Source organism: Lampetra planeri, chromosome 34, assembly GCF_965212315.1.
Source record: "Lampetra planeri chromosome 34, kcLamPlan1.2.h2, whole genome shotgun sequence".
NCBI classification, from domain to species: Eukaryota; Metazoa; Chordata; class Hyperoartia; order Petromyzontiformes; family Petromyzontidae; genus Lampetra; species Lampetra planeri.
In genome coordinates this window covers 8,766,504-8,791,333 of record NC_136140.1, presented here as the reverse complement: position 1 = coordinate 8,791,333, position 24,830 = coordinate 8,766,504, and the positions used below count along the sequence as shown (strand labels likewise).

The 24,830-nt window shown below is 50.3% G+C and overlaps 1 protein-coding gene across 1 annotated transcript in view; it reads right to left on the bottom strand.

Moving 5' to 3' along the window:
* Positions 1-24,830, bottom strand: part of LOC144730104 (protein Wnt-7b-like) — a 30,385-nt gene that overhangs the window by 4,522 nt on the left and 1,033 nt on the right. Inside the window, exon 2 of the mRNA XM_078610666.1 lies at positions 13,240-13,466. Coding sequence (XP_078466792.1) covers positions 13,240-13,466 — 227 coding nt within the window. The remainder of the gene's footprint in view (positions 1-13,239; positions 13,467-24,830) is intronic.

The window sequence follows — 24,830 nt, the reverse complement described above, 5'->3', positions numbered from 1 at the left end:
CATGCACACAAAGACAAAGATTCCCCGTATAGACATAACACACTGTTGGGAGAAGTGCTGTTAGTTTAACACGCCGGCTTTCTCGACCAACATCATTCATAATGCAGTTTTTTTGTGGTTAGATCGAGAAAATATATTATTGTGTCGTTAAACCCGCCACCACCCGATACAGCCAACTCGTACGGTTTGTCACGTAAACAGAACATGCCAATTCGTGACTAGTACAGCACACCGGTGTGTTGCAGAGCCAAGCCACAACACTTACAAAGTGCTGTTAGCGAGCACCTCTGAAGATCATCACGGCACACAAGGGGGTGTCTGGCCAGCCCCACGCCCAAGCGAACTTAGTCTCAACAGTAGCGATGCTTGCACACCGCACCAGGTACTCATTTGAGGCTGAGTCGACTTAGGAGAAGCTCAAGACCGGTTCAGATAATCGTCACTGGTATTGGCCGTGAGCGGGAATCGAACTCGGGTCGTCGGGTGCGTAGCGTAACGCGCTAACCGCTACACTGCCGCTCCCCATCATCATCAGCATCATACAACACACACACACGTGCGTTCTCTGATACTCGGAAACGTCAAGCAATACTTCGTTTTATTATTTTATTATTTCCCTTCTACGTGCCTTTACCGAAAGAACCAAGAAGATGAATCCCTGCAGTCACGAAAACTTTAAATCGAAATGTAATACTTCGTTGTTTCTCTTACGCAATACATCAATAACAAACTGTTGGCGTGCCGTGCCCACGTTTCTCTCCCACTGAGTCCGTGTGGCCGCAACGCACGCGGTGCCAGGCGGTCGTATTTGTTTACATTGCTCACAGCCAGGGTTACGTGAAGTGTCTTCCTGTCCCCCGCCCACCCCCGGCTCCCTGCCCCGGCGCTTTGAAACTCGACACCGCGCCTCCTCAATCGGTGCGCGAGCCACCGGGCCGTGTTTCAGTTTGTAACCACTGCACCGTGACAGCCGTCGTAACAGCCACCGTGACACTCACTGTGACACCCACCGTCACATCTACCGTGATACCCAGCGTGACACCAAACCGTGACACCCACGGTGATACCCACTGTGACACCCACGGTGACACCCACCGTGACATCAACTATGACACCTACCGTGACACCCACCGTGACATCAACCGTGACACCCACGGTGACACCAACCATGACTCCCACCGTGAAACCAAATGTGACACCCACCGTGACACCCACCGTGATATATCGGGCCAGGAGCATGCCACAGGTTTTGGCCCCCCCAAAAAAGAAAATAAACCGCTCGCCCATCGTGTCTGCTCCCGAGAATCATTGCCGTTCTTATTTGAGGAATGGCTTCAATACGGGGGATGCGGCCGTCGCTGTAATGGTCAGCACACTATGAGACATCTCCTTTACCAGTGGCAAAATATAGTGATAGGTTTTTACCCTTTCAACTGGTACAAAAACTGATACCTTTATACAAGGCATCATGTTTGCAATAACCACAACAAAAGCAGTCAAAATGCAAACAAAAACAAACAACTCTGATGATGATAATGATATGCCTTTTGGCGTCATCTGGTCCAACACCAATGGAGACTAGGCTCTAAGAAAAGCTGTCTTGGGTGTGGACCAATCAACGTCAAGGACAGTGCATATCATTATCATCATCAGAGTTGTTTCTTTTTGTTTGCATTTTGACTGCTTGTGTTGTGGTTATTGCAAACATCATGCCTTGTATAAAGGTGTCAGTTTTCGCACCAGTCGAAAGGGTAAAACCTATTACTATATTTTGCCACTGGTAAAGGAGATGTCTCATAGTGTAAATGCTTACCCAGAGCTCTCCATACTCTGATAGTGCACTGTTTTTGAGTTGTACGCCTTTTGGCGTCATCTGGTCCAACACCAATGGAGACTAGGCTCTAAGAAAAGCTGTCTCGGGTGTGGACCAATCAACTTCAAGGACAGTGCATATCATTATCATCAGAGTTGTTTCTTTTTGTTTGCATTTTGACTGCTTGTGTTGTAGTTATTGCAAACATGATGCCTTGTATTAAGGTGTCAGTTTTTGTACTAGTTAAAAGGGTAAAAACCCATCACTATGGTCAGCACACTCTGACTTACAGGCCGCAGGTCGCAGTTTCGACATCCTGACGCGGCAGTGGAACAAACGGACATGACCCCACATCGCGATGCACACACACAGCGCAGTGCAGTCCATCATCAATTTGTCTCGTGGTTGTAGTTGTTGTTGTTGTTTGACTTGCATCCCACTGGGATTTTTGCACAGAGCGTTGGTGTATGGTGCTTTTTCGGGAATTGTTGCTGGTTTTTTTCCTGGATTTTCAGTTTGCACATAGTCACATAGTCACTTTAAGATGTTTTCTTGTTTTTGTTTTTTGTTTGTTGCGGTTGCACCCGATTCAAGAGCCGAATGGCTCACATGGCTATACCTAATAAATACACTTGAAACTTGAAAACGTGTGCCGCGTGGTGTGGCGTGAAAGTGCGCGTGCACCCGCCTCTTCCGAGACGTTTGGCGAGTGTGGAAGAGAAGGCCAAACACCCTTCAAGAGGTGTTCTCTCGAGCGCAATCGAGTGGAAGTCTTTTGCGGTGTCGCGAGAAGTTAATTGGAGTCCTGCGCCTTTGACAACAACACAGGCTTAACGAATGTAATTATTGAGGGCTTAATTCAAGACGCGTATTTTCCGAGTCGCTGTGACGCTCATGTCGACACGTGGCTATCGTCATGGCGATGTGGTGTACTCGATGTGGTGTGCGCCAGGTGCGAAACTAGTTTCCACCAGGACAGAATTGGCTCAAGTTCAGCCCGAGTGATCACGGGTGATGTCAATCCACTGCTGGATGAAGGCCTCCCCAGAAATCCGCCGCCATCTGCGAGGATCTTTGCTCATGCAACGATCCAACGCAGCTCGTGCTGAATTCATCGTTCCTCCATCTCCGAGGAGAGACGTCATATTAATACATACTAATAAAAAGAGGCTCTAAATGTACACCTCGCGCTGACAAATATAATGAAAATCCCACGATGAGATGAGCGCGGCACAATAGTGTCGTCGTCGTCGTTGTTGTCGTCGTTGTTGTTGCTAAAAGTCGGCGAAGTTGAGCGGTCTGTAATGGAAAGTGACCGGGACTCCCCGTGACGCTTGTGGGACAGACCGACAGAGACACAACGACAACTCCCCCCCCCCCCCCCGTCACAGCGGGAGGGAGGCGAGTGCGCCCCCCGCCCCCCGCCCCCCGCCTGTGCTTGTGAGCGCAGTGGGAGCGGTGGTGCAATGGTTAACGCGCCACCACCCCACCCCCCCTCTCTTCTCCCTGTGCTTGTGAGCGTAGTGGGAGCGGTGGTACAATGGTTAGCGCCCCCCTCTTCTCCCTGTGCTCGTGAGCGCAGTGGGAGCGGTGGTACAATGGTTAGCGCCCCCCCCTCTTCTCCCTGTGCTTGTGAGTGCAGTGGGAGCAGTGGTGCAATGGTTTAGCGCGCCGCGCTACGAATGCAGCAACCCGAATTCGACTCCTGCTAACAACAGATATTAAGCGACAGCGAGTATTTGGAACTGGTCTCGCTGCCTCCCCCTAGGTCGACTCAGCCTCAAATGAGAACCTGGATGCGGTGTGTTAACACGAGGGCCCGGGGAGAGCGAGGCGGGCAGGTGCGTAGGTGTCGGCCACTCCGCCTTGCTGGCGCGACGTGCCCACCTGCGCAGGTGCTCGCTAACAGCAAGCACTTGCCCCGACTGTCAGCTCGAGGCTATACGGGGGACCTTTCTCTCGGCGGGTGCGCGCCCGAAGCCCGTCACCCCGCGGGATCCGGGACCGGAGTGGAGAACCCTGTCTGGCGGCGTGTCCACCCCCATCGCGGCTCCTCGTGAGCGAGTGCTCGAATTAATCCACCACCAACACCACCACCCTCTCCCCTAGAGCTCCACCACCCACCACCTCGTTCATTATGACCATTCGTCCAGGAGCCTCATTCCCCGCGTCTGTTAGCCACGACGAGAGGGCTTCAGCAGCAAGAGAGAGAGAGAGAAAGAGAGTTCGTGTCGTCTTGATCCTCCTCCTCGTCCATTGAAGGAGCGCAGACTACGGTGGTTTACGATACGGTCCATAGTTTGGTGTGTCATCTTTGTGCATCGGTAACGTGCTCGCCAAATCGGCGGAAGGGCCGGTGGGTTTGGTTCTCAATGCGCGTGGAATTGCCCTGACTCCAGTCCACGCGTCCCACCACGACTGCCACCTTCGCTCATTACCTTCACGAGTACCACCACCACTACCACGACCACCACTACCACCACTACCACTACCACCACCACCGCCACCACTACCACCTCTGGCACTGCCACCACTACCACCACCACTACCACCACTACCGCCACTACCACCACCACCACTACCACCACTACCACCACTACCACTACCACCACTACCGCCACTACCACCACCACCACTACCACCACTGCTACCACTACCACCGCCACCACTACCACCTCTGGCACTGCCACCACTACCACCTTCACCACTACCACCACCACTACCACCACTGCTACCACTACCACCGCCACCACTACCACCTCTGACACTACCACCACTGCTACCACTACCACCACTGCTACCACTACCACCTCCACCACTACCACCACTGCCACCACTACCACCACTGCTACCACTACCACCGCCACCACTACCACCACCACTACCACCACTGCTACCACCGCCACCACTACCACCTCTGACTCTACCACCACTACTACCACTACCACGTCCACCACTACCACCTCCACAACTACCACTACCACCACTGCCGCCACTACCACCACTGCTATCACTACCACCACCACTACCACCACTGCTACCACCGCCACCACTACCACCTCTGACTCTACCACCACTACCACCACTACCACGTCCACCACTACCACCTCCACAACTACCACTACCACCACTGCCGCCACTACCACCACTGCTACCACTACCACCTCTGGCACTGCCACCACTATCACCTCCACCACTACCACCTCCACCTCTACCACCTCCAATCACTACCACCTCCACCAGTACCCACCTCCACCACTACCACTACCTCCAACACCACCTCTACCACCACCACTACCACCACGAACAGTATCGCCGATGTCCGATGAGAGATAAACGACTGTCTCCACGTGACTTTGGGAACTCTGGCAGAAGTTAAGATTGAATTCGTGCGTGTTGGTGTGTGTGTGTCTGTCTGTTCGTGTGTGGGTGGAGCGGTGACGCAATGATTAATGCATTGCGCAATGCACCCGGAGGCCTTATCAGTTTGACTCCCGGTCACGGCTAACATCAATTCCGAGTGCTCGACAAACCACTGCCTCGTACGCCGTGCAGGCCTTGGATATTTGCTCGCTAACGGCACTTGCCCCTCAACCGCATCTTAGAGGCTATACGGGGGATATTTGTCTTTGTCCGTGCGTGCACCCAGCGATGTCGCAGCACGCGTTCTCGATTTAAATGAGCGCTCTCCCACGTCTCCCACGTCACGTGGGACGCGCCTAGCAATTACCGGGCACGTGCAGCGTGCGTGTTAGTGTGTGTGTGTCTGTGTGTGTGCGTATGTGTGTACGTGTGTGTGCGTGTGTGTCTGTGTGTGCGTCTGTGTCTGTGTGTGTGCGTATGTGTGTGTGCGTATGTGTGTGTGTCTGTGTGTGCGTCTGTGTGTGTGTGCGTGTGTGTCTGTGTGTGTGTCTGTGTGTGCGTCTGCGTGTGCGTATGTGTGTGTGCGTATGTGCATGTGTCTGTGTGTGTGCGTGTGTGTACGTGGGTGTGCGTGTGTGTCTGTGTGTGCGTGTGTGTCTGTGTGTATGCGTATGTGTGTGTGCGTATGTGCGTGTGTCTGTGTGCGTGTGTCTGTGTGTGTGCGTGTGTGTCTGCGTGTGTGTGTCTGCGTGTGTGTCTGCTTGTGTGTCTGTGTGTGTGTCTGTGTGTGTGCGTGTGTCTGCTTGTGTGCGTGTGTGTGTGTGTGTGTCTACCTGTGTGCGTGTGTGTGTCTGCGTGTGTCTGCTTGTGTGTATGTGTGTGTGCGTGTGTATTTAACGACCTCTATATATAATTAATTTGCATTCGATCCGAGCGAGAGCATATCGGTCGATCTGAGAAGACGTGGCAAGGCGCGCACCGCGGTGCGTTGCGAGTTCTGGAATTTGGAGAGAGAGAGAGAGAGCGAGAGAGGACATAAAACAACCCAACCGCGCTTGCCCTAACATGACCGCACTTGTGTACATGCGCGCATCTCTCTCTCTCGCTCCTTCTCCCTCTGACTGTGTCGTTATCTTCACGTGTCGATGCTGACGATTAGCCCAGCTCAAGCTACTTTGTCGAAACCTCTCACACTACCAAAGACGAAGACTCCCCCATCCCCGCCCCCCCGTATAGCCTATTAACGAACCATTGGGGGCTGTCAGCGAGCACCTGTAGCTCCAGTGGCTTCCTAATATCGGAAGGAAGAGCGTTCCAGACGGCCGCGGAGGCGCATCTGAATGCGCGCCCATGCAGTGGCCGTCTTTGTTGCATCGTGTAAGCATGTCGGGGGCAGGCGAGACGAGCAACGTGAATGCATTGCGGGCAGCAGCAGGGCTAGACGACGGGAAACGTGTAGGAGAGTAATGCGAGAGAGAGAGAAAGAGGCGAGTTTGATGTCTTTGAGATCTCATGGGAAAACAAGAGACTGAAATATGAATGCGGTGTTGACGGGGGGGGGGGGGCGAGGAGGAGGGACTTTGAAGGTTCCGCACCAGGCCGGGAGATGACTGCAAGCGAATCAAGTCACGTGCTGAGCAATCTTCTTGACGCTGTTGGGACGCTGCAAACTGGGAGGAGATTTCGAGGGCACAGTTCTTGAGTCAATCTCGTGGAGAGGCCTCCATGGAAGGACGGCCATGATCACCATCGTATTTCAGATAGGACACGACACATGCACAGTTTATAGAGAGAGAGATACGGTATATATCTCATGTGCATTCGCATGATGTAATGCTTGCGTAAGGATCTTGCTTGATTTCCGAAAGCGCGGCTAACTAGACAGCCATGTGACTACCATAATTTTCGTAATAATGTTACTTTTTTCTCTCCGGATTATTAGACGAACTTTCCTCCCTTGCATTTGAAAGTAAAACGTTGGCTGATGCGTCCTAGAATCTGGAGAATAAAATTGGTCTTCTCGAAGACGCGTATTAGTAATCTTCCGTAAGACGGTTCTCCAGAGCAATACGATACAAAACCAACACAGAGGACAAGATACCATCAGCCCTTAAAAAATCGCGTGGATTTTTTTTATCCAGGTCCTCCGGTTTTTCCCTCCACATTTATAATCAACATTCGTTTAGATTATTTAGGTAAATTTTGCTCATGATAAAGGTTTTTTAGGGTAGATCGCGTTGTTTATAAATGTGTCGTAACCCTCCACCACCCGACACGGCCAATCAGTAAAAAAGTGTCACGTTGACAAAAGACAAAATAGTTCACTACTTTAGCCCACATATGTGTTGAAGAATGAATCCACAACATTTACAATTTTTTAGTTCGCCGTTTCGTTGGTAAGTACATCCAGCATCATCGGGCAATTTGCCAGACGAGTGAAGCCCTCCACCTGCTCCTGGTCTTAAATAGAGCAACAGGGTGACGTCATCATTTAACCCAATCAGGTGCAGAGATCAGAGGCGGAGAGGGGGGTATTGTAATTCTATGATAGATTAGTAATCAGTTAATTGTTATGATTAGTAATCAGTTGTAGATTAGCAATTAGTTGTAATGTGTCCTATTTAATAACTGAACCCAATCACTTTACCTAATCAGGTGCAGAAATCAGAGGTGGTGGAGGGGATTATTGTAATTATATACTACGTTAGTAATCAGTAAATTAGTATGTGTTTCCCCTTCAAGGAATTGCAATTGTGATATGTATTATTTAATAATACGCTTCCAGGCCGCACTAAGCCCGTAGCTCTCAGAGCGATTAAAGTTATTTGTATTTCTCTCAATTTTAATTTTGCTGCCATACATTTCCACGCGATAAGCCACTTCGTTGAGCTTTCGTTTGTGAAGCTAATAGGTCAGTGGGATTTCCCTGATGAGATTTTTTTTTTAAAGTGTAGTTTTGTTTGCACATTTTTTAAAGTGATTTTCTTCATTTCCCTATACTTTGCACTCCTATCGTGTTTTACTTTGCGGTTGGAACGTTCTGACCAGCCCCGACTGGACATCTGTGAAAATGAGCTTTGTAGCTCATCGGATTCCTCGGGGGATGAATATTCTGATTCTCAGTCGTCTTCTGGAAGACGGATCTGTCCATCGTACATCATTCTCCCTCTTAAAAGACACGCCGCTCACATTGCATCGGTGGTACAACAAAACGAGCCCTCGTTGGCCACTGAGTGGCGGTGACGTCACCGCAGCGCTTGTGCCAGGCTAGGTGCATTGGTGGTGCACACATGTGCAACACACACTCGCAAGGACATCTACACGCACACACACACACACTATCTATATCTTAAGCGAGTCAAGGCTGTTTACGCCAAGTGAAACGTGTTCAGCAATCATCAGGCGCGTGCAGCATGCAACGACTTAATTCGGGAAAGATCACTTTGGTAAACGTGTCGTGTTTTGACGACGGGAATGAAGTGTGGCAAAATCCGTGACGTAAAGCGTTCGATTCTTCTGAATAATCATCATCATCATGCCTTCAACGCGTCTCAGCCAAGCATCCTGGGTGCACAGCTACAAGAAAGCAGCTGATTGCTGCGCACGGCGAGTTGTGTTTCGTACAATTCCACGTCGAATTGGGGGCCGCAAATCGTAAAGGGAGGCAGGGTCCACCATGCCTGAAAGATCGCCAGTTCACCACCGTTGATTGAAGCAAGCCTGACCCTGCGGACGAGTCACTGAATGTCGAAACCGTTCCGGAGTTTGTTGCTCGTCTTGAAACAATGCTGCTGACATTACGCGCTCCCAGAAGTCCGTGCGGCTGACGGGATGTGTCAGAAGCGCGTTATTTTTTTCATGTGGAGAGACGGACACGTGGAGACGTATTGCCCATTCAACATTCCCCCCCCTCCCCGAATCTACTGCGTTCTGGGTCAACATTTTTTGAGACCTAATGTCTTGCAGAGACATCGCACAAACCGCAAGGGGAGTTTTTCACGTTGTTCTGCCAACGACAATCGCCCACCCTCTCATCAAGCAAGACCTCATCATCTTCACCTCGCACACCAACTACTCAGGTCCAGATCCCCCCCCCCACCCGACTCCCCTTCTAAGATCGCGCTGCCACCGCCGCCGCCGCTGTCACCATCCCAGAATCCCAGCACCCAGATCCGGGAGAAGGTTGGCGAACGGGAGTGGAACAACGCCGACGCCGAGAATATAAACACCGCATTCGAGACCCACACATCGCACGCGTCCTCCTGGCTTTGACACTCCTCCTGCTCGAGGACACTGGCCGTCAACGGCATCGCAACACCAATGGGACGACGCGCGCATCTCCCCGATGAATGAGAAATGAACGACGATTCCGCAGAAGTGCGGCTGTGGCCGTGCAACCCAAGCCATGGGCCATAGCAACAACATCCACCGTCGGCTGTAATCCTCCAACGGATGGGTAACAGACAAACTACAGGAACTCGCCCCCAGTCTCGATGATGAAGCCCTCTCGACATTCGCATTCGTCCCGTGAACATATTGCCAAACGCACGCAATAATATATACACATTGTGTGTGTGTGCATTATTTGTTTGGCTTAACGTCTTCTTTTAAGACTCGGGATGCAATTACAAAGTGTCTGGCGTTTCCGCGAGCGCGATGACGACAGCGGGAACAAAGCCGCTTCAGTTGAGCGCAGCGCGCCTCTTCGAGGGAGCGTGTGAGCGACAAGACTTCCCCATTTTCTCCGCGAGAGCCTTTGTCTTGACTTGATTGAAAGCGATGCGTGTGCGTCCGTGGCATGCGAATGGAACCCGAAATTGACCTCACGGACACCGACCACCACCACCACCACCATCCCCGAACCGAGGAGCAGAAAGCTATAGGGGGCTCGCCAAAAGTGTCAACCAATCGTGACCACGTGGAGAGGAACTCGTATCGGGGCAGTGTCGGGCAACAGCACCGGTGCTGAAATCTAAGTCCGGAACACCGTTCCCGAAATTAGTTTCGGCACGCCATATCCATCTCACTTTCATAATCATCATCATCACCACGACCCATGGGGCAGAGCGTCCGTCGAAACCCACTGCACATTGAGTCATTTGTTTCCACTTTCGTGTGCCTTGTGCCAATCTGCCTTGTGCAGTGGCCGCATCTTTCGCCGCCGTGCATGAGGAACGCGTACAGAGACAAAGGCAACGGGACAAAGGCTGAGAGGCGCAGTAAAGAAGCACGGGGAGGTCCGTGCTTGGGATTGCATTGAGGGGTAGGAAGAGGAACACGGGGATTAGAGGGCAGACTCGTGTTGAGAGGCGTCCTATCGAAGGTGGGCTACGCAGGGATGATGGGTGGCCAGTGGTCAAGTCTAACAACGTAGAGGTGGCTAAAGGTATGGGACGTGCCCGCGCGGACGTTCATCGCAGAGATGGAGCGATGAACATCGGTTTGTGTGCCGGTGCTTTACGTGGATTGTTGCGTCGCAAGACCACGATGGATGTCGGCGGCTTGGGGAAGTTCTTCATCCAGCAGTGGATAGATATAGATCGTGGCTGATGATGACGACGATGATGATGACATCTGCGATCCCCGCGTTTCTGCAGTGTAAATGTTTAACTTGTGAAGTAAAAGTCTGGTGCCTCAGATGTTGTCATGGGTGAAGACTCATCGTTTTCTGGGAACGATAATCTATCATCCAGTTGTGATGCCCGCATGCGTCATGCACACGTTGAGGGGGGGGGGGGTGGTCTATGCACTTCACGAGTACATATTTTCGTTGCGTTTATTTTGATGAAAAACTCGATTTTGCGCCGTCGATAATCGTAATTCTTGGTTTTTTTGCGCGCCGGCAGGGCCCCGTCTTATACAGGAAGTCCTCTTACCAACAACGTCCGGTACACCAGCGGTGTTTGGCTAGCGAGCCTGACTGCTTGATGAGACCCAGAACGCCGAATTACGGTCCAAAGTTTGCACGACATTTTGCTGCTGGTTAATCCGTCTGCTCGTCTTGGCGAGGGGCCTTTGGCGTTCGCCGTCGTCACAGAGAGACGGGCGGATGACTCGTGGGGCGAGCCGAGGTGCAGAGTGGCGGCCAAAGGATGGAATGCGTCCGAGAGGAGGGTCACCGCCGAGGAGATGGAGCCACGGAATGAGGTCTGGTGCAGGTGCGGATCACGATGGACTCCTCGCGTTATTGTATTCAAATGCGGGTCACCTGAGCTGCGCGATGTCCGAGTTGACGTCTGTCCGCGTCATTTTCCGACAGACGTCGCTTCGCCCCGCTCACAGACAGGGGTAACTCGGCAAGCTCAGTTGGGATAACGGAAGATGCGCAAGTAATTAATTGCGTTAATTTCTAATAAATTACGTGATACTTTAAGCAATTATTTCATCGATTCGAGCTATTAAATTCAATTATTCCACCGCGCCTACCGATTAAAGTATTGAGTAAACTCTGGAGTGGACGTGAATATAGAAATGCACTGAACCGCATGTTCCCAATGCCACTGATTATGACCGTCGTCATCGTCATCATCAACCATCGTCAATCTCGCGGCCTTGCGATGCCACAAATCCACCTCCCACGAGCTCGCCTCGCCGTTCCGTCTCCGAGCTGTGGTCGGCCTCTCGGGGCTGGGCGTTTCCTCCTTTGTGATGCACGCAACGCAACCTTCAATTCTGTCGATGTTTGTTGTTGTTGTTCGACAACCTGCTGAGCGGTGGCCCTGGGCCCCTGGGAGCGTTGGCAACTTGCGGCTCGGAAGCCGCGTGCGGTGGCTCTTTAAGGACCGCTTCGTCGTGGCGTCGTTCATGAAGGACCCCGCCGTCTCGTGTTCACCACGGTGCATTGCGGCTCTTGAAATGTTGATGTTATTTGTTTTGTTTTACCAAATTGGAAAAAAAATAATTTTCTTGTTATTTTGGTTTCCGATCCTTAACCCGGCCCCACCCCACCGCAATTCACGTACACTAAATCAACAATCGTTATTACCGCTGTCCCCCATTACTCATTGGCTCAGACCAAGTATTTAACTCGATGGTGCCACCATAGATGGCATGGTTGTGGTATCGGTCTTATCAAATGAGAGCGGTTATCACACGATTGAATTTGAATAGCAAAACCATAGAATTCTGGAACCACTAATTTTCACACAAAATAAAACGAAATAATCCACGTTACCGCTGCCGTACAAGAGTTTGTACGAACTGGCCATCGCCGCCGTGATGTAATGCGTGCACGGCAGGCGATGGGCGGGAGCAGTGGCGCAACGGCGCAGGGGGGGGGAGAGGGGTTCCTATCGCGCTTGGAATTCTGAGGTTTGATTCCCGGCTATGTGCTGACAACAGCGGCGAGAGGATGGGGAAGGATTACCCCTGGAACCTATCCTGACCACCCCAAAGTGCGGCTGATGCGCTGAACCCGGGCCCAGCGGAGGCGCGCTTTTAGCCGCTTGTCGCAGAGGTTCGCGGTTTGATCCACAACGGCTGCCCTGATTAATGCTGCAGGTGTAACAACAAAACAAACCACCACGCGCCGTCTGCTTCACGATGGGCGTTAAAGATCCAGTGACGCCATTCGCGCCATTGTGTGCCGGCGTCATGATGTGGCAAAATGTACCAAATTGGAACAATAACTAAAATACCCGCAAATTCCTTAACTGGGATTTCGCATCGCAATCACCCCCCCCCCCCGCCCCCACTATTACGAACACTTGGCAGGATCCTCTTTTTAAAAAATCACGAGACTCAGTGAGGCATTCCCCGTGTAAATAAGCGGAACAATGATAATAACAACAACAAAACAATAACAATGGTAAAACGACAACAACAACAACAACAAGAACAACCTCCACAACTCGCTGCAGTGGGGAAGACCCCTCGTGCGTCCGCTGATCGTCGACAAAACGCGCCGTGCGGTACACGCGCGCGCCAAACGACGCGCGCGCGTGCCACACGACGCACGCGCGCGCGCACGCACACGCGCGCGCACCACCACGGTGGCAAGCGCGGGCAACCGCACACCGCGGGTGAACTCCTCCGCCGAAATGAGGCCGAGTCGGGGCGCTTACCAACTTTGAGCTCCTGGCCGAACACCGTCTTCTCACCCAGCGCCGAGCAATTCCAGCGGCCGAATCGGAACTGGTGCTGGCACTCGCTGATTCCCAGCTGCGCGCCCTCGCCGATCACGATGATCGCGTCCGGACGGCTCTGGCACAGTGCCCGCTGCCGTGGCGCCAGTCCCGGGATCTTGTTGCAGATGATGTTCGCGCCCAGTGCCATGACCGTGGAAAGTGCCCTGCGGCGATCGGTCAAGGCAGGCGGGCGGGACGGACGCACGGACGGACAGAACACGCGGCGTGATGTTTGATGGTGCATTCTTGAAATGATTCATTCGTTCATTACATGTTTCGTTCGTTCACAAGGCGTGCGGGGTTAGGGTGCAGCCCTGTGAATGCTCGATCACTGGAGGGTGTTCTCGCGAGACAGTCGAGAGCGAGGCGTTGGCAACCTGCAGCTACGGAGCCGCACGCGGTGGCTCTTTAAGGAGCGCATCGTGACCCGTTATTTATTAAGTCGCCACCGCCGTCTCGTATTCACCACACAGTGCTTTGGCGGCTTTTGAAATATTGAGGTTTAATTTTTTTACCGATTTCGAAAATAAAAAATATCGGTAGCCGGCCCCTGATCTCGTGGGTCAGACGTCCCGCGAGAGATGCCCACACACTTTACCCCGACCACACGGGACCTGGCGATCAACTAGCTGTGGTTGCACCCAGTCATGCATACACACACACAGTATATATATATACTGTGTGTGTGTATATATATACTGTGTGTATGCCGCACCGGGAGATCGAAGTCGGAGATATTTGAATTGCGACTTCCAATGTTGCCAGCCATTCCCACCACCGCATCAGCATCGCCTGGTGCAGAAGGCAATTGACAAAAGGGCAATGCGTTTGGAAAGCCGGTCATGAACCTATATCGTGCAGAATACCGTCGACGCGACGGCTAGAGGACGTTGTAGTAGACGTGGTACTGACGAGGAGAGGGGAACCAACAATCGAGAGAAACACGTCGATGGACATGGAAGCACCAGGGTGGAGACCGAGAGGAAGGCATCGACAGCATCATCGTGATAGGTGGTTCCGAGCGGTGATGATGAATGACTTTGGGGCGGACGTGGAGATGATGGCCCAGTACACGAATGAGTGGAGAAAAGAGGGGCAGGAAGAAGGAGGAGCGTAAGCATAGCAGCGAGCGGACTTCGTAAACAGAACCTAGGCAATTCGTCACGAGTACAGCACACCACCGGTGTGTTGGAGAGCAAAGCCACAACATTTACAATTTGAGTACGACGTCTCGCCAGTAATTACAACTAGCTTCATCAGGTGACAGACATATGTGGCTTGGCTCTCCAACACACCGGTGTGCTGTACTCGTGACGAATTGGCTACGTTCTGTTTACGTGACAACCCTGACCAATTGGCTGTGTAGGGTAGTGGCGGGTTTAACGACACATTTAGATATTTACGCGATCTAACCATTCAAAAAACCTATTATGGCATGATATTGTTCGCGAAAGCCGACTACGTGTTAAACTTCATTTATTCCTTGACTTGAAGCTTTCGTGACTTCAAAAATTCATATTCTGTGGGTCTTTCGGTAAAGTCATGGAGGTAGAAAAATAAAAAATATATACATTTTTCTATCTACGTGACTTTACCGAAAGAACCAAAGAGTATGGATTCCTGCAGTCACGAAAGCGTCAAATCGATATGAATTTATTCCATTCGCACTTAACGCTCTTCCGCCTAGAACGAGGGGTGGGCCACGAGTTCGCATTGAGTATCTTATGCACATCATGCGCGCTTCTCCACTGGAGACAAAGTCAAGAAGGCGAGTGGCATGTCGTGCCATGAGTCAATTCTTTGCCTCGCTCGTCGTGTGCATGGTTTCCACACTCGGGCTGTCAAACAGCGAATCCACGTGTTGCCTCCTCTGTTGCTTATGGATTTATTTTGGTGATTTCGAAAAGTTTTTTGGTTTGGCCATGTTTGTTTGTTGTAGTACAGAGTTAGAATGATGGCTTTAATCTAAGTTGAATTGTGGTTGTTCTTGCTGTTTGACTTGCATCCCAGTGAGATTTTTGCACAGCGTTTGTATAAGGTGCTTTTTTTCTGGAAGACTTTGCAGTTTTTTCCGAGATTTTTCTGTTCGCGCATAGTCACTTTAAGATGTTCCTTGTTCATGTTTTTTGTTTGTTGCGGTTGCACCAGATTCAAGAGCCGAATGGCTCACAGGGCTACACCTAATGAATGAAACTGAAAAAACTTAAACTGTTGCAGGGACTTGAGATGCGGTTGTATTTCCTACGCTCCGTCTGCATATACGTAATATAAATACACACACACACATATATCCGCGTAATTGACAAGCGTTAAAATGAGATACTCAAATAGTTGGCGATGTGCTGACGGAAGAGATACCTCGCAGCGACGTTGCGTAGCGAGGGGTACAATGGTTCAGGAACATTGTCAAACGCGCCGACACCGCCTTCTCCTGATTACTAGACACTCGTCTCTTTGAATCTCCACTATTTTAAAGGCAAACGACGTCTTGGGTTGCGTCTCATAATGCGGCACGTGGGGGTTGATGTGACCAGATTTGAACTTTTTTTTACACCTGGCGCATGTTTGTTTGCGTGCCTCGTGTTCCCAGAGAGTGTTGTACTTTACTTACAGGCACCGTGATTTACGCATCGTGTTCCCGAGCGTGTTAGAACCCAGAGCGTGTTAGAACCCAGAGCGTGTTAGAACCCAGAGCGTGTTAGAACCCAGAGCGTGTTAGAACCCAGAGCGTGTTAGAACCCAGAGTGTGTTAGAACCCAGAGCGTGTTAGAACCCAGAGCGTGCGGCACTATACTTACACGAAACCGTTATCTACGACAACGCGCCGTTAGTCCCGTCGTGCGGGCATAAGCTCAATAGATGGGTGCGCGTGTTCGCGAAATACGTTGAATAACGGATTGCAGTCCTAACTGTGCGATTTTACTGGACATCTGTGATAAAGAGCTTCATAGCTCATCGGATTTCCCCAGGATAAATAAAGATTATGTGCACCGTATCATCTACGGAGTAGACATGCGCATGCGCAATACAATGATTTTGTTTACAAATACACGTGGAACATTTATGAGCAATTGTATTACTATCATTACAAGCTTTGAATAATTGTAACCAAACAAAAACCACACCCGTGAATTTGTGAACTTTTACGACAATGTGTGTAGAGGCCTTTAATTAGTGTAATTGGCCACATATATGTGTGTGTATACACAGACAAAGATCACCCAGTATAGCCTTTACAGACTCGTGGGGCAAATGCTGTTAGCGAGCACCTATGAAGGCCGGAACGGCGCTGTATATTTAAAATAAAGACAAAGATCTGCCATATAGCCTGATCAGACTGTTGGGGCAAGTGCTGTTAGCGAGCATCTATGTAGACCGCACGGCACACGAGGGGGTGGATGGTCAACACCACGTCCGGCCGCCTTTGTCTCCAGAGTGGCGATGTTTACACACCGCACCGGGTACGCATTTGAGGCTGAGTCGACTTAGGGGAGGCTCAGGACCGGTTCAGAAAATCGTGACTGGTGTTGGCCACGAGCGGGAATGAAACTCGGGTCGTCTGTTGCGTAGCGTAGCACAGCGCGCTAACCACTACACTACCGCTCCCCTTACATATATACACACACACAAACACGCAAACCATGTATGCGCGCGCGCGCGTGTGTATATATATATAAATGCACACACGATATGATAACCAAGTTTGATTCCCAGCCACGGCTAACACCAGTGACGAATTGTATCTGACCCGTTACCAAGTCTGGTTAAACAACTCATCTGTATATACTGCGACGGCGTGGTCGGGACTTTCACGCCAGCAGTGGATTGACACGTGGGGGTTTTTTTTTCTGCGCATTAATATTATTAATTTTAAACGTTGTTTACGCATAGCTATGAGTGTATATGTATTTATATACATACACACACGCGCGCCGCGGCTCAGCCACGCGTTAAATGTGATTACCGTTAAGTTAAACATTAAACGCAAACATTGCACATTGTCCATCAAGTCTCGGCTGGGGATGTATTTAATTGTATAGGTCAGTAGGTCAAACGGAGCGTTCTCTTGTAGACCGGAACAATGGACGTAACGGGCGAATTAATGAATTTGAATGATTCTGTAAAAAGAAGCAATTCACGGCGCCTTGTCAATGAGTTCCCTGCTGCATGGAGGCCTTTGGCGGACCCGGATTGCAACAAACATTGCCATTAAAACGACGTTACGCCGTTCAAAAATGTTACGCACAATACAGGTGTGTTGGGTTACATCGCGTAAGTATAGATGCGTCGTAACCCGCCACCACCCGACGCAGATCAATCAGTGAGGTTTGTCACGTAAACACAACGCGCCAGCTACTTACGACTTCAGCCCACCGTTGTGTTGGAGAGTAAACCCACAACGTTTACAATGTGAGAGTATCGTGACGTTTCGCCGGCGATTCTTGTGGGTTTACTCTCCAACACACCGGTGGGCTGAAGCAGCAACTAACTGGCACGTTTAGTTCACGTGACAAACCTTACTGGTTGGCTGTGTCGGGTGGTCGCGGGGTACGACACATTCATACTTATGCCATCTAACCCAAAACACTTTTTTACGCATAATATTGGTAGCGAAAGCCTACGCGTCAAACTGTTATGCATTTTACAATCCTACACCTAAACGGTTTCATTTGCAACGTCGTCGAACGCTGACTCGGCAGTTCACGTTGCAATTTCGGTGCATTCAACAGGACGTGGAGCGCGTGGGCAGTGGTTAGCAGCGCGACGCCACGACTAACATCAGCGGCGAGCGGCATCTGAACCCGTCGCTTTGCCACGATCATCCAGCGGTGGACGACATCGACACAGGGCCGCATGCGTCGTTGTGTCGAGCGCGGAGCGGTGACGCGGTGGTTGACCCATTGCGCTGTGAACGGGGCCACTCGAGTTCCATGCCGGGGCCACGGCTATCATCAGCCACGAGTGATATTTGAACTCGTCCTTGACCGATTATTCACGAACGCCTTCCCTCGCCGGCACCGGTGAAGCTGGAGTATGGTCCAACAACCTCCATGGCTGCTCGGGACGTGGGGAGACCTGCACCATGATGACCAATGACTAAACGTGTGTATGATTGCAGTGCTTGCATGTGTATATATGTGTGTGTGTGTGTAATTGTTGCAATGGTTATACTGTGGGTGACTTTACAAAGTGAGATTCAGAATCGCACGCCAGCAAATCACATTCAGTCCGTCTGGGATGTGGTAGCGCGCTAATCAGGACAACAATAACACGCAAACTCAACACATTCACCTTACAATAAAAACAATATAACACACGATATACAATTACTACAATATATAATCGCCTACGTTCTGTGAAATAAAGGAGCGTTGCCCGAAACGTTGCCTATTACGGTATATATTTATTTAAGGCCACACTGCTATTGAGGAATGCGTCTGAATTGTGTTTGTGTGCACTCCGCTTGCCAATGCAGCTGCAGCGGCACAGAAAATAATTCAATTACCCAAGACGCGTGTTTGTTTATTCACTATACGGCAGCTCAGTATATTATTTGCATGCCTGTTTTTTTTTTGTTCGTTTAAGTGGGTTGCTTGTGTTGCCTCCGAAACGTCGTGATTTTTATGTTATTTTTATTTTACTTTTATTAATTCTAATTTTAATTTTTTACCTACGTGACTTTACCGAAAAAACCTAAGAATATGAATCCTTGCAGTCACGAAAGCTTCAAATCTAGAATTAAGTGGAGAGCGTTGGCTCAGTGGTTCGCTCGCTGCACAGGGCTACGTGGATGAACCCCCGGCCACGGTTAGCATGAACAACACGTTCAACACACACACACAACGCACATACAACACACACACACAATACACATACAACACACACACAGAGACAAAGATCCTCTGTAAAAACTTAGCAGACTGTTGGGGCAAGTGCTGTTAGCGAGCACCTATGAAGGCCGGCACGGCACACGAGGGGGTGGGTGGCTAACACCTGGCCCGACCGCCTTTGTTTCCCCAGTGGCGATGTTTACACACCACACCAGGTACTCATTTGAGGCTGAGTCGACCTAGGGGAGGCCCAGGACCGGTTCAGATATTCGCTATCACTGATGTTAGCCGCGAATGGGAATTGAACTCGGGTCGCCGGATGCGTAGCGCTAACCACTTACACTACCGTCCCCACACATAAACACACAACACACACACACATGCATACAACACACACACACACACGTACAACACACACATACATACAACGCATATACATACAACACATACATCACACACATAAACACACACACATGCATACAACACACACATACATACATACAACACACACACACGCATACAACACACACACACATACAACACACACACGTACAACACACACATACATACAACACACACACAACACACACACATGCATACAACACACACACATGCATACAACACACACATACATACAACACACACACGTACAACACACACATACATACAACACACACACGTACAACACACACATACATACAACACACACACAACACACACACATGCATACAACACACACATACATACAACACACACATGCATACAACACACACATACATACAACACACACACATGCATACAACACACACTTATATGCATCACACACATGCATACAACACACATGCATACAACACACATACAACACACAAATGCATACAACACACACATACATACAGCACACACATACATACAACAAACACACGTACAACACACGTACAACACATACAACACACACATACATACAACACACATACATACAACACACATACATACAACACACACATACATACAACACACACGTACAACACACACATACAACACACATACATACAACACACATACATACAACACACACATACATACAACACACACGTACAACACACACATACAACACACATACATACATACAACACACATACATACATACAACACACGTACACACAACACACACACGTGCATTAAACAACACACACACACACACGCGCATTAAACAACACACAACACACACACGTGCACACACCGAGTCAGCGTGCCGGCTCCCCGTGTTCCGTGCGGCGGAGACGCATTCCGCGCAGGTGAATCGGGGCGTTTTAATCACCGCGACTTGAGTGGCGTTTGTTTTTTTTGTTTGAGAGAGAGGAAGAGAGAGAGGGGGGGGTCAGAAGAAGATGCCTTACGAGACGACGGAGCTCTTCATTCCGCCCTCTCATTAAGGGACACTCCGAGGAGGGAGTTTTCAAGTATCGATCCCAGCACCTTTCGGTTGTGTCACTCTCTGTTCCTCCGAGTGGCTCTACCCACGCGGCGTCGGTCACGGTGCCAAGAGCGGCGTGCTCGAGAACGGCTCGCGGAAGCAGGATTCACGGAAGTTATTTTGGAGATAAAACTTGATTCGAAGCTTTCGTCACTGCAGGGATTACTCGTTGGTTCTTTCGGTAAAGTCACGTAGAAAGAAAATAAATTAAATAATAGAGTACGACGTTTCGATTGCAACACAAGCAGTCGTCATCAGGTAGAACTAAATTTGAGCGAGAGAGAAAGACAAAACACAGACACGGAGACACACAAACAGACACACAAGCAGAGAAAGAGAGAGAGACAGCACAGAGACACACTGAAAGATACACACAACATAGACACACAGAGGGAGACCCCTTTCCAAAGTGAGCGTGTTTTTGCACGCACGTCTTCTCATTGCGAGCTCGATCATTTTACGTTCATTCTCTCCCAAATTTCGCTGCGTCGTCCCGAGACCAAGAATCCAGTTGGGGCCCTAGGTAGTAGCAGCGCAACCTCTCGGCGTGCTATGGAGAACGGCGCCACGGAAGCGGATATCACAGAACTTCTTGTGAGATGCCTCCACGTGACCTATATAATGTATCCATTCACACACCGGGCAGCGCGTCGCTTCGTACACTTCATAGACACTTCCTCCTTCTTAAATAACCTCAGCGTCATTACATCATGCTCACTCCGCCGTGCCTGCAGCTGTAATGAATTGATGACCTATTGGGCGCGATTGCGTCGTTACACATGGCACGCGAGCGAATCTGCCCAACAACCACGGCTGATATCCGTGCTTCGATGAAGCCACGTGAACGCCTTGCGAGAGAGAGAATGAGAGGAGAGGGAGTTCACGTGAACCTGGCTACTGGTCGTTCGTGTCGTGAGACAGCACGAAGTTTGATCGCTTTGCCGTATCGATGTGCGGAAGGAACGACGCTGCTTAAACTGCCGCTGCTGCTGCTCCAGTCATTCAATTCAACCTTCGTTTCTTTCCGACGGCCAATTATGTAAATGTCCCTCCTTGGCGCGGGCCCAAATTCGCATTCCTCCCCGTTATCTCGAGATGCAACTGGATATGCGGCTACCTGCATGCGTGCGCGCGCGCCAAGGCATGAGCCAACTTCCATTGCGAAAAGATCTAAAGAATGCGACCAACCACCACCACCACCACGACTACATTGGCGGCGGCGATGATGATGATGATGATGTGTATATCGCAGTTCAATCCGACATGCATCCTGGTTGCAATAAATTAAACTGAATCGCCCTCTTGAAAATCATACCACCCCCCCCCCCCTTACCTCCACCGCCCCCCCCCCTCTGCTCTCTCAACCACCTCGCCACTGTACATGAGTCGAGTCGAGGCGTTCGAATACCAAAGCGGTCACCTGTAGCCGACGGCTTTAGGGCGCGTTGCGTGTCTCCGTGTCTCCGCTTTCATTGCGCAACGCTGCCTCTGGGACCGATTCTTAGAATTGACAAACACGCTTTTGCTTTTTCTCTTTTTCTCGAATGCTTTTTTCGTCTTTCCAACTTAAGTCGCAAACGTTCACGCGCGGGGCACTGCTCCATCCGCCTAGCCGTGATTTTAGCGCGACGAGAACGCGAGCCGCGTTCCCCATCTTCGTGCGGCTCGCGTTTGCGGAGAGCAGGAGCCGAAATGTTACATCGAGGTGCCCTGATGGGCCAGATGATGCCTGCTCCAGGAGGAGTAGCGGTATGGCGACTCGTCGCCGTGATGATTGTGATGGTTGTGATGATTGTGATGATTGTGACGACGATGATGATTGTGATGACTGTGATGATGCCTCCCTCCTGAGTATTTATGTCCTCGTTAAAACGGACTCGATTAAAATCACTCACGTTTGGGCGCGAATGTCATTTGACAACATCGTTGCTGTCGTTATTATTACGTGTGTTTTTTGTTATTGAATTATGTTTATTGTGAAATAATTCGATTTCGTCTGCCGACCGAGTTCCCCATTAAAACAAAAAAAGAGAGAGATTCTTAGCTCAACGGGCTTTACTCTGGAAACAAACTTCTCATTCTGATGTGTGAATGAGCCGGTTGAGTCTATGTCTACATGTCCCACGGTTCTGTTCCGGGCTGTGACCACAGTCTCCACGCACTCCAGCAGAGATTGTAATTTTTCATGTGTGCATCATCATCATCATCATCATCTTCAGGTATCCATAGCTGCTGCTGCTGATGCAATGTGCGGACAAAGCGGTTTCTGGGGTTCCTGGCCCCGTGAGCTTCACGGACGATCGAACCCAGCGATATTGTGCGTCGTTTGTTTGAAAATATCATTAATCAAGACAATAATTAATTAATATCATTCGGGATTAAAGCGTACATTTTTAGAAAACTATATAAAATCGATGCGTACGCACGACTTTTCTTGTTAACTGAAAACATTCCACGTCCAATTGGTGGCCACTTTCCGTTCACTTCTCAAGCTACTCGCTGCGCGACTTCGCTGTGACCTCAACAGATTTACTCCGAACGCGCTCCGAAACCCGTCGGATCTCTGAAGCACGCTGACTCCGGCAAGCTGCGAGCTCGGTTGCTTTCTACCGCGAACACTGCGAGACCGCCGGCGAAGAGCCTCACGCCGTCCACTCGCGATGCGAGGTCGCCGGATGTGGGACAGCAGTTGGTACAGCAGTGGATTCTTGAATCTATTTTGTGCAGAGTTTTGAGCGTCGCACTCTTGCGTAACAATGCGTGCAGCAGTTGCACAGTTATATATATACACACATTCGTTAATGCCGCTTTCTTAAAAAGTAAAATATCTATAATAGGCGACGTTTTGGGTCATGGACCTCCTTCATAGCACACGATGTATCCATACGTATATATGTATAATCAACTTGACAGTCGTAGGGTTTCTACGGGCACTCACATTTCTTCTCACGTAAGCCCGAACGCTCATTAACGAGACTCATCCAAACATCCAAATCTTGGCGGCACCTTCCAAAAACAAGAGTCCTGAGACTCAGCGAGGTATTCGTTTGGACACTTTCTGGACAGTCACCCTGTGCACACTGGTCAGCGCATCGCGTGATGGACCAGCTACCTGGGTTCGATTCTCGGACTCGATTAATAACGGAAGCGCTCTCCTGTCCCCCCTTTAAACCCCACTCCCTTTAACACGCGCTGACTAGCCCGGCGAAGTATAGTCAAACACCCCTCCCCCGCTCCCGCCACGACCGACAGAGGTGTACATTCTACTGTCATTCATATCAGGTATCATCAGCTTCTTTATGGGCAAATCGCAGGCGTTTCCTGCAGGGCCATGGAAGTTAACGAGACCGCGCGGGCGCGCGAGGCCGCTCACTGATGTGGTCAGTGAATGTTGACGTTATCTCAACGAGTTGGGATAAGGAGGGTGGTTGCAAAAAAAAGGTGGGTGGGGTGGTGGGGCGAGAGAGAGAGAGAGAGACACGGGAGGGTGGTGTGGGGCGTGGAGTTGGGTGGCATGATGGCAGCAGGCACTCGGGTGTTGATCTCCGAGGGCAGGTTTCGGGCGTGCAGGTGAAAGTCGGCGGGGCCCGCGTGCACGCGCGCGTGCATTAGGCTCATTAGCGGGGGTGTTACGCGCCGTGCTAATCGCTTTAATTGCTGTTAACTATCCGAGCGATGTCCACATTTGTGAGGTTGGTGGCAAAGAAAAGTTACGACGTCCTGAATGACATTCTTTTTGACTGTTACAATTTTAGACTTTGTTTTAATTGACTTCAAATGCGTGGTTTGACGATGTATTGCACACGGAGGACACACAGGCACGGCTATTCACGACGTCCCATTGTTAGCGATATGGGGCATTGGTTGGCATCTCGATTTCGCTCAAAGTAATTGACGAAAAATGATACACTGTGGTACAGAGTTAGCGATTGGGTTTGTTAGCATGCGCCGTGTTCTAGCGACCTCACTGATGTCGGTATAGTTAAGTCGAGACACGCACACAAACAATGTCCACTTCTCGCAGGAGGAAACCTTCAATCGACACATGCCAATATCACATTTTCACAATGGCTCAGGCGACATAACTCGCGCCGAACTCGCTAGAGTCGACGTGAATCGTGCGCATGTGAAATAACTCAACCGTGTGTTGAGAGTGTCTGGACTGCATGGTCAAAACCACAGCGCACAGCGAAATAGAACATGGGCGAGAGTGAAGGGAGGAG